General features: G+C 34.5%; 1 protein-coding gene across 1 annotated transcript in view; it reads right to left on the reverse strand.

Moving 5' to 3' along the window:
• Positions 1–12,139, reverse strand: part of EDIL3 (EGF like repeats and discoidin domains 3) — a 406,610-nt gene that overhangs the window by 250,398 nt on the left and 144,073 nt on the right. The window contains exon 3 of the mRNA XM_059418197.1: positions 8,988–9,017. Coding sequence (XP_059274180.1) covers positions 8,988–9,017 — 30 coding nt within the window. The remainder of the gene's footprint in view (positions 1–8,987; positions 9,018–12,139) is intronic.

A 12,139-nucleotide genomic window follows, 5' to 3' on the forward strand; every position in this document is an offset into this window, starting at 1 on the left:
GTTTAAAAAAAAGTCCTATCTGAATTTCCAGCTGATCTGGCTTGCCCTACACATTTGGGACTTGCCAAAGCCTACAATCACATGAATCAATTCCTTAAAATAAATCACACACACACACACACACACACACACACAATGCAATATATATTTAAATATATATTATATGTATTTTACATATATATCTATATATTTTATGTATTTATACACATACATACATATGGTTTATTGACTGATTGACTGAGAGGGAGAGAGTGAGCAGGACTGGGTGGGGAGAGGCAGGAGAGAGGGAGAGACAGTCTTTAAGCAGGCTCCACACTCAGCGTGGAGTCTGACATGGGGCTTGATCTCACAACCCCGAGATTCTAACCTGAGCCAGAATCAAGAGTCAGATGCTTAACTGACTAAGCCACCCAGGTGCCCCTGTATGGTTCTCCTTCTCTGGAGAATCCTTACTGATACACTCTCCACTTCCATTTGTATACCTTTATGACCATTTTGTTTTTAATTTTATGCTTTTTCAGTATTTGAGCTTCACATTAACTTGGGTTTCATTTCTGGTTTTTCTACCAGTATTCTAAAGGACAACAGCACAAAAATCTAACTATTATTAAATGAAATAACATGAAATTTCTACATTAAATCAAAATTTTAGTTATACCTCTGGAGTTTTTTCAGCATTATGATGGAAGTGAGTTTCAAAAAGTTGAATTTTTAAAACTGTAGCAACATACATGCAACGATTAATCACATTTTTTCTCCCAAGCTCAAAAAGTTTACTAAATTTGAAGAGCCATTTTCTAATATTCTTTATGTTTTGGCTATAAGTTCATGATAAAAAATATTTATCTATAATAAGATAATATTAGCCTGGGTTAAGTAATGACAGTATTTAATACTCTTGGGGATTTCTGGACAATGAAATTTAACATGACTGTCATTTTTTTGAAATGTGGGAAAGGAAGATTACAGTTAGTAGCACATAAGAACTAGAGTTGAGTAAACTTTTTGTAGTTTCTGTAGAAACAGATCGTTAAAGCAAAAAACAAAGACCAGCTCAATAAAGATAATATATATATGCAGTTTTGGGAAGCATAAAAATATTTTTAAGCACATGAGAGAAAAAGTATATAGTGAAGTTGAGATTTTAAAAAGTCATGATGTAAAATACTGCAAATACGAGTACAGACTTTAGTATAACTGAGATGTGTATTGAGGTTATTTTTCAACAAACAGATTTCCAGAGTCTCCTAAGAATTTTTATAAAATAATATGAAAAACACACCAAAATGTAGAACTAAGAAAGTAGTTAAAAATGACAAAGAGGTGGGGCGCCTGGGTGGCTCAGTGGGTTAAGCCGCTGCCTTCGGCTCAGGTCATGATCTCAGGGTCCTGGGATCGAGTCCCGCATCGGGCTCTCTGCTCAGCAGGGAGCCTGCTTCCTTCTCTCTCTCTCTGCCTGCCTCTCTGCCTACTTGTGATCTCTCTCTGTCAAATAAATAAATAAAATCTTTAAAAAAAAATGACAAAGAGGTGTTATAACAACTACTTATGAGCTTTACTGATCATTGACCTACTATATATCTCCCCCTGTCTCTTCCAAAAGAGTAGCCCGATTCTTATTTAAGTATCTGCCCCTTAGCTCCTGATCCCGAGAGAAAGCAGAAACTAACTTTAGGCTCCAGGGGAAGTGCTTGAGTAGCTGGCTGTTTCAGAGGGATGGCAGAAGGAATCAAAGCCTGTCCAATTAGAGTGGATCTCAGGATGCTTGCTTTCTTGCTCTTTCTGGACACAGATAAAGGTGCACATAGCCATAGTAGCTTTTGGCAGACATATCACTGCCACGAGGGAAACCAGTCTGAAAGTGAAAATAAATTTTGTACTACCAAAGACAGAACAAAAAGATGGGGAAAGAAAAACAAAACAAAGACTTTTGGTATCAATGAGTTACTCATTATCAATTCTGTGAGACAATAAAATCTCTTATTATTCAAGCAATACTAAACTGACTTTTCTTTTATAACTAAAGCATGTCACACAGGAGCACCTGAGTGGCTCAGTTGGTTGAGGTCCAACTTCTGACTTCAGCTCAGTTCATGATCTAAGGGTCAGAAGATTAAGCCCCCTGTTAGGCTCTGCACTGGGTGTGGAGTCTACTTAAGGTTCTCTGCCTCCCTCTGCCCTGCTCTCTCTCTCTCTCAAAAATAAATAAATGAATGAATGAATGTATGGTTGTATGAATGGATGTATGAATGAAAGCATGTCACACAGTAACTTTTTAGAATGCATGCATTGCTAGATATTAACATATACTACTGAAGAAATATATTAACATATACTACTCGAAGTATAACTTCGAGTTATACTATGAGGGATTTTTATTATTCCCTATCTCTTGGAAATATTTAACTTTACTTCAAGTTCAGATTTATACTTTTTGGGGAAAGATGATAGATTATATAACTATATCTATATTCACAGAGGTACAAATATATTTTTTTCCTCTTGTGATACTTTAATGCTTAAACTTGTCTAAAGAGAAAGATATGGAATCTTGCCATTTGCGACAACATGGATGGAACTAGAGCATATCATGTCAAGCAGACAAAGACAACTATCATATGATCTCCTTGATATGAGGAAGTGGTGATGCAACATGGGGGCTTAAGTGGGTAGGAGAAGAATAAATGAAACAAGATGGGATTGGGAGGGAGACAAACCATAAGTGACTCTTAATCTCACAAAACAAACTGAGGGTTGCTGGGGGGAGGGGGTTTAGGAGAAAGGGGTGGGGTTATGGACATTGGGGAGGGTATGTGCTTTGGTGAGTGCTGTGAAGTGTGTAAACCTGGTGATTCACAGACCTGCACCCCTGGGGATAAAAATATATGTTTATAAAAAATAAAAAATTAAAAAAAAAAGAGAGAAAGATATGGAGTAGGTAACCTCCCAAATTCCCTACTGGTAACAAGATCTTATACTACAGGGAAGTTTATCTTAGGAAAAATATGAAAAAATATTATCTACATAAAACAGAGGTTTAAATAACTATTTTTTTTTCTTACAGTTCAATATACTATCACACATCACTTTTCACTAAAGCCTCAGGAAAGTGGACAAACCTAATCTTTAGAAGCAATGGTTTCTTCCTCATTCCATTGAGAAGCTGCAGATAATAACTTCTGGTTTTTAGAGACTATAGCAATAATGTGCTGGTTTTTATATGTAAGTTTTTAATATTTCAGCTTCCTTAGCATATCTTTATGAACAAGAATATACTTGATAAAATAATTAGTAAAGTTTCTCCAGGCACTATAGGGAAAATATGTCTATATAGAAAAGGAAAAAATTTGTAACAAATACAAGGCGAACAAAAATGAGGATGTGAAGCTCTATTTCAGACCCCAAGGAAATAAAGTGCTAAGATCAGAATGCAAAAGCAGCTCTTGTTCATTAGAGAATAATATGGTAAGCTTTATTCCTTTTCAAAATGCATGGGTTGTAGAATAATTGAGCAAAGTCAGCCATGCAGAATTAAATTTCATAAAAAAACAGGAACGAGTCTAAAAGAAATCTATAGCATAGTGAAGAACATCACAAAATTCACTATAACAAAGGGAAGGTTTTGTAGGGCCAAAATTAAATATTTTAAAAGTTAGAGGAAAATATCTAATCACTCTGTGTATTTGTTTAGCTGCAGAAATATGTAACATTTGTTTTAAACATACATACACACAGACACACACACACAGACATAGACACACACATACATACACATATGCATATGTTTATACACACACATGGTTTATCTATAAGGTCACAAATATATATTTATATATGTAAAACTATAGTTACAATTCTTTACTACTGCTAGTCAGTGTTCTATTATATGTTAAATGATTGGTGTTGTGTGTACTTCCTCAATGGCCAAGCTGGTCTTTTGAAAGATTAAACATACTAAAAGATTTGGAAGTAATCAGTGAAAATAATGATGCCTGGTATGCCCAGTCACTACTGTCTGCATCTCTGATGGGCATCAGGGAGGTCCCAGTAAGTTTATTATAAACTACTGTACCCAGGCAGCAATGTCTAGCATCACTCCCAAGTGGGATCAGATATTGATAGTTCTCGAATAAGTTTAACATTTAAGTAAACTATGAAATCTTGACTTTATGAACATAAAGAACAGTATGGCTCTCATAAACTAGTGTTTTAACATAGCTGATTTCTAAAAAGATTCTTTTACATTCACCTGAAAGTTCCATTTTTTCTAATCATAATTTTTTGTCATTTGTTAGCTCCGTATTAATAGCTACTTTTATATAAGCCCAAACCCAGTTCTTTAATATTAAAAAAGTAACAAAACAATTAAAAATCTCTCCTTAGGCAAGAATAGAAGAAAAAAAATCAAGCTTTGTTTTTGCGGTGATTGGAATAAAACAGTAAGTGGTTTTAATTTTAGCCACTGTCCTGTTGTACAGCTACAAGATCTCCACAATATTGACAAGCTAGTTTTTAACTAACTTTGATCCCATTCAGTAACATTTTTCATTTCTGGCCCTGTTGTTATTCTTATAATGATTTCATCACTTTAATGAATAAATGGTATTTCTAGAGAGGTAAAATAATAGCTAATAAGACAAAATAAATTAAGAGGAATGAGGAAATTTATGTGAGGATAAGCTTTATTAAATATACCTTATGGTTAATAAATTAAATTTTATATAGATTAGCTCATTTGTAGAGGTCAGTTTTCTAATGCAAATGTCTTAATTTTTTAAAGGACACAGACACAAGTACTGGTATAATCAGTTTATGAAGCCTCTCCCTATTATGAAATTTAAATAAAAGATAAATGAAAATTGAATTTGTGCAACTGAGTGGGAAGCAACCACTGACTTAACTTTATTAAAAAGTGTTATTTTATGAAATTTAATCTAAATATCATGTATCCCCTTTCAAAAGTTAGAAACTGATTTCTTTTCAAAGTTACAAGCTGATCTATATTTCACATGCACAGATACACGCACACTATACACTTTTAATAATTGCAAATCTTTGTTTTTGAAGGCATATTTATTAGGCCAAAGTCTGAGGAATATAATAGCATGGTTCTGAGACTATAAAGGAATAATTTATATTACAATGTCATAAACAGAGTCTGAAGGAAATTTCAAAAGAGAGCTTCCCAAAACATAGCTGAGCAGCAGCAACATAATTGGATTGTGTGTATCACCTCTAACAGTGATTCATTGGAAAGTACAGCGTCTGAATGGCCACTCTAAAAATATGAATCTCATTAGCTTGTAATTATTGGGATATAACCTAGTTTGAAGAAATTTCTTGTATTGTTCATGGATGTGCTTTTTATACTCCATGAAATAAGATGTTTAAATATCTGAGCATAAGATTCAACTAAGATAAATAAAAAGGAGCTTTCAGTAGTTACAGAAACAGGTGTTAGGTGACACTGCCCTAGTAACTCAGATGCTACATAACAAGCACCCCTAGGCTAATGCATCCCATCAGAACCTTCAGAGCCGAATGATTAACAAGCAGATGCTCATATTCAGTAACAGGACATATCCGCAAGAGGAGAAACACAGATGTGATGTTTTATGCTTCCCCTCCACAACAGAACACCAAAAAAAAGCAGTTATTAAGCACTTGCTTTTTTGCATGGCAATTTAGAAGTTTAAATAAGAGAAATTAGGCATATTTAAATAAATAAATACAGAATAAAGCTTAAAAATATTGTAAACATTGTAAGATGGAAATAGACTGGAGGGATCAGTTATCTGTTTGAATAATAGCATTCATAATATTCTAATAAAAGGCTAATCAAATAGGCTCTTTAGTAAAGAGAAAGGCCTATATCATTTTGTAGCATTGTAACATGAGTAAAACACTACCTAATAACTCATTAATTTTCTCAGAGTTATATTGTCTATCATTCTGATTTTTTCACACTACATGTTATTCAAGATAGAACCCTATTTATTATTTGTTTAAGAAACAGTTCTGAACAATGAGAACTTGTCACATTGTGGAATTATAATTAATCCAATTCTGTGTACTTGTAGGATAAAAACAACTTAGATTTCTTATACAGTATCCATACACTGCAAACATTTAATAAATAGTATCATTCAGTATCTACTAGGGACCTGCACTGATAAATCATGTGTAGATTTGCTTAGAGGAATCATTCTTATTTCATAATTTGTATATTAATAACAAATAACCAGGACCGTACAACACCCCCATTTGCTTTATTATTTTTTCTCCTATTCAATTTTGAGGAGTAGCAGATCTCCTAATGGAAACATCCAAATTATTTCATTTAAAGAAATTAAAGTATGTATTTGAAGAAGTTACTGTCCAATTATGCTGTAAATCTGAAGGAAGAATTTGAGTCTGATTAAGATACTGAAGACATTATGTAGAAACATATAAAAGTTAAATTCAGGTAAAACTTGGGGGGCAAACAAAAGATTGCATTTCACTGATGATTTAAACAGCCAGGAAAGAAATAAAAAAATAAAAGACTGTAAAATGAGTCTGAGCTTAAAGAAGATTATTCTACATAAATTCTATTAACGGAAGAAGATAAGAGTAAAAACTAAGAATTATTAACCATATATGAAATAAATATATTCTGCATAACATATTTAACTAAAAGGTATCTTTTGATAATTATTACTGAAAAAGAAACATAAACAGATAATAAATATTCATTTAAGAAAAATGTTGAGAAAACTGGTTGCAAAAGTTACCAAAAAGAACTACAATAATCCTAATCCACTTTCTACAACTATTCATATCCATTGTAAAACCAAATTTTTACAAATCTCATAATAAATATTTTGTCAAAAGGCTTAATACTGGACAATAATACTGTTTTTATTATATACTTTGATAAAATTAAAACACTTAACTTCCACTGGAAGGTTTTATATAGAAGCAGTGCCTGCTTTCCTAAATGACAAATTTTCTCAGTGCTAATCCGTGCATGAAATCTTTTATTTAATATATTCCTTAAGATTACATTTGTTCTATTCTAAAAGTCTGCTAAAATCACAACAAAAACACCCAGTCACATCTAAAAACAAAAATACTTTTAAACTAGAATTTAAACTTTATGATGTTCAGATCATTCTGGAGAAAAAGAAATACTTAGAGAAAAAAAATACTCAGTTGCATTTACCAAAAGATTTTCTTAGTAGGCAGATAAATTGTTAAAATAACTTAAAAATAACAAAATCACACGAAGAAATAGTTATATTATACTTAAATATCATTTATACTAGGTTAAAATTAATCCTCCCCATGCAAAAAGAATAATTCTTTGTCAATCGTACCAGAACTGTTTGGCAGGCAACAGAACAAATAAGATGGAAGAGGAATGAGCCTGGGCTAGAAAAGCATCTTGCTTGTAAGAATTGTTACAAAGAGAAAACTCAGTTAAGGTTGAGAAACACAGAGTCTTTGGGTAACCCTGTGAACACTAACACCTCAAGTAAGGGCAAAAAGAAGTCAGGAACTAGACAGAGGAGTCATAGCAATAGAGGAGTCATAGCAACAGAGGAGTTTGCTATAGAGTCATGTGATTAGATCGCTCCTAAAATGGGCTACACAACATTGACTAGACTGGGAGAAAATAACAGGGAACCCTGAGCATCCGAATCAGACTACAAACTAATGATATTATAAAAATAAATAATTGAGAGTTTATCTGATTCTGTGATTCTGTTACCAAAGGGATTATAATGAGTATCATGCAATAAAGCATCCTTGGGATTTATTACGAAAGATATCTGTAAAACCTCTACTTCATTGTCTTCCATTGAATTTTTGATCTTTCAAATTTACTCCGCCAGGTAAAAATCCCCACCTGGCCACTTTTGGAGGAGGGTAGAAATCAGGAAGTCTGGAACCAGCTCAAATATGAATTGAAATGACCCTGCCTTGTACCTAAGTTCCAGTAACTGGACTAGATTCCCCTCTCCTTCCTACAAAATCAGACTGCCTTTTGTCCGTTGGTTTTAGTGACCATTTCCTGATCTGTTGCTCAGACCTAATTCCTTTCCTCAATTACTTGTCTAAGAAGGAATCTAGTACTGAGATCTGGTTTTCCTCTTCAGATCAGCCTCTGACCCCTACATCTCAAGACCTGACTCCTTTTTTCCTGATGTTGCTGGTCTGCCCAGGCCTTTTATTTATTGCTAACCTCAACAACTGTGCCGCTCACTTTATCCTTATGAAATGTGTCTGGTCTTTAGGCTCCTGGCATTTCTTTTTGATCCATCCCATGGTCCCAGAACCATTGTTGAAGATACAATACCTTCTCTACCATTAGCATTCTTCATAGTACTTAGTTCAAACCTTAGCTTGTGTTTGATAAATGCTGGTTAGCTGGATGAGCAGCAGAGTTATGCTGCCAAGTCTCAGCATCATTAAGTTATAACTGTGAAAATTGTTTTAAATAAAGTGAATGTTTGAGACAACAATATGATTTTTAACCTTAAATGTAAATGAGTAGCATGTTTAGTGCCAGTTATATATTTGATAATGCAATATTCTATCACAGAAGTTCATTTGATCATTTTCCTTTTTTTTCATTCTGCTCATTTTATTAATTTTCTGCATTTTATCATTTTAGTTTTCCCTCCTCGTTTTGTTATTTTGGGTTTTTCTTAATGTTTTAATTTTCTCATTTCCTTATTCTTTAATGTTGATGTGATATTTTATATTGTGTTTTCCTCTGTAGTAGTTGATTTTCAATTCTTTTTTTTTATTTAGAACTTATAACCAACATCATTTAATCTGCGACAGCATACCGGGTCCAAGAAACAAAAAAAGTCAGTAAATAAAACTATGCCAGTTTTTTGGTTGAAACCTGAATAAATATACTTCAAAGGGTAAAGAAGGGTCAATTAACAAGGGCACTAAATTAAATAGAAATAATCTTAGCAACATAAGAACTTTACCTGCAGAAGTTGGCTCTTCTTCATCTGATGCTATGATAAGAGGAAAAGGGGTGCGGTGGAGACGGGGAGGATGGATGGGGGTGGGGAGGGAGAGAGAGAGAAAAAAAGAAAAATTGAACATAAATATATTCTGCATTTTCAAACAATGACTACAAGCTCCTGACTTGTAATTTTGTGAATTACAAAGTTGTAAAATTACAGAAATCTGTCATTAGATAATTGGATAATGACAAATTAATGGGTATTTACATTAAATTAACATTTATATACTTTTATACTCTAAAATACTTATGTATTAGAAAAGACCCTTCATTTGTCTGAATCTGATTTTCCCTTCCTTTTGCAAAAAAGACTGGTCTTATTTAATTTGAATGTAAATTATAATTCCTATGAATTATATTGTTAAAAATAGAAATTGAACAGGGGCACCTGGGTGGCTCAGTGGTTAAGCCTCTGCCTTCGGCTCAGGTCATGATCCCAGGGTCCTGGGATCGAGTCCCACCTCAGGCTTTCTGTTCAGCAGGGAAGCCTGCTCCCCCCCTCTCTCTGTCTGCCTCTCTGCCTACTTGTGATCTCTGTCTGTCAAATAAATAAATCAAATCTTTAAAATAAATAGAAATTGAACATATGAATACCCCACTGTCACATCATGGGAATTTTCTATTAGCAAAGAGGAATCAAAAGGTATTGTTGATAGGGAAAATTTTATTCCATGAAGTAGACATTATAAATAAGATAGGGGTTACACACAAACACACTCAGCTCACAGGTACCACACACTTTAAGATTCAGAAGTGGTGATACCGTGGTGATGCCACAAGAACCTGCATTTTGAAGGTTGATACAAGGGGTTTTGACAGACGTGGTCTACAACTCACAAAGGATAAACACAGATATTATAAAAGCAGAGGTCACAATAGTAAAACAGAACTTTATGCTAAAGCAGTGGTTCATAACCGTGAATTGACATTGGGGAGGGTATGTGCTTTGGTGAGTGCTGTGAAGTGTGTAAACCTGGTGATTCACAGACCTGTACCCCTGGGGATAAAAATATATGTTTGTAAAAAATAAAAAATTATAAATTAAAAAAAAAATTAGAATACCAAACTCTGGGCTCCACTTCAAACCAGTTAAGTCAGAATCTCTTTCAACAATACTAACTTGTAGCCAGGATTGAGATATTACTAGATGATATCAATATAAGGTAACATGAACCATAACTCAAAGTGTGAATCATTTTGATTCCTGTCTTGAAAGGGAGGAATTAAAAAAAAAAAAAATTAGCAGGGGGTGCACAGAGAGAGAGAGAATCTGAAGTAGGCTCCACGCCCAGTACGGAGCCCCATGCAGGGGTTGACCTCACAACCCTGATATCATGACCTGAGCAGAAATCAAGAGTGGCAGGCTTAACCAACTGAGCCATTTAGGTGACCCAAGAAATTACTAAATAACATCAAATAAGGTAACATGGGGGCACCTGGGTGGCTTAGTCATTAAGCCTCTGCCTTCAGCTCAGGTCATGATTCCATGGTCCTGAGATGGAGCCCCACACTGGGTTCCCTGCTCAGTAGGAAGCCTGCTTCTCCCTCTCCCACTCCCCTTGCTTGTATTGCCTCTCTCACTGTCTCTCTCTCCATCAAAGGAATAATATATATATATATATATATATATATATAATAAAAATTAAAAATATATATATATAAAATAAAAATTAAAAAAATATATATATATGGTAACATGAACTCAAACTCAAAGGTAACATGAACTCTAACTGATTCCTGTTTTAACAGACAGAAGTTTTTAAGAGCAGCCAGACTCCAAGGGTAATAATCTGCTATGCGTATGTAGGGGATTGAGCATGGTGGTTATAAGAGTGAAAAAGAGTTTACCTGAAGTTGCTTCACAATTTGGCCTAAAATGTACCTCTTCGCCTTTACACTAACAGACAGACTCTGTGAGGAGGTATTTCTGTTCTGTACACAAGTGCAGCTTACCCCGAATATGACCGTTGAGTTATATGACACCAGCCGGTGCTATTTCATTTGATTCATGAAGTTTTAAAATAAAAATTTACTCAGCTGAACTGCTTATAAAGGAGCTTTGTTCCCAGATGATTCGTTAATCAAGGTATCACTGTGTAACCAGGGAGCAGTCTCTACTCTTTCCCATTAAGGTTACATCTGCACAGAGACACCTTAGACAAGCTGACTTTGTGTCCTGACAGTATTTTCGTCTCACGCTGTTTGGCTTGTCTCCTTGGCACACGAAGGAATGGAGAGAGCAAACACAGTTGGCATGCATGGTGTGGAGAACATAAATATTTAAAAAGCCATTTGCTGCTTTATTATGTCCAAAATATATCATAACATGTTCGAAGAGGAAAACTGTCAGTAGCTTCCAGGAATTCCCTTTTAGGAAAATACCATAAAGCCTTGTAGAAGTGCAGACTTAGACAGTCATTGTTAGTAAAAGTCTGGAGAATCAAAGTGGGGGGGTCACCTTATGTGTGTGAACTCAATTTATAAAAAGCTATGATGAGATGAAAATTACTCATATTTGATAGATACAGAGGGTTAGAGTGACTGAGCAGTTTGTCTAAGGACAATTTGAATTTGAGCTCATGTCAATTTGACTTTCGAACCAAACTCTTTCCACTCTGCCTTCCTGTCTCCCAAAGTGTTGATTCAGTATCCATTAAGAGAGAAAGGGAAAAAGGAGAAAAGAATCCTAGAGTAAGGACTGGTTAGATCTCTGATAATGTTACTTGGACTTAAACATAACGGGGGAAAAAACTGGATGTAAGGACCAGGAAACTTCATAAGATCCCTGCAATCCAGGGATAGACACAGGCAGGTGAGATCTGGAGTATATAGTTAAATTAACCTAAGCATGTGACGCCTAAGGAGTGAAAGATTAGAAATGCTGAGATTTTATCCCTCCATTACATATGGATAAGCATGAAATCTTCAGAAAGAACTATCCAGCACAGAAGCAAAGACAATTCCAAATTTATAGAAGTCTTAGTGATTAGAATGTCTTAAAACCAAAGCCTGCCAAGGTAAGCAGTGCACTAACCTACCCTTAAGCCTCTAATACCTAAAAGCATCTTTGTAACAGATTAACAATATTAAAGTCTGCAGATACACAAGTCT

This window comes from Mustela nigripes, chromosome 12 (genome assembly GCF_022355385.1).
Source record: "Mustela nigripes isolate SB6536 chromosome 12, MUSNIG.SB6536, whole genome shotgun sequence".
Classification (NCBI taxonomy): Eukaryota; Metazoa; Chordata; class Mammalia; order Carnivora; family Mustelidae; genus Mustela; species Mustela nigripes.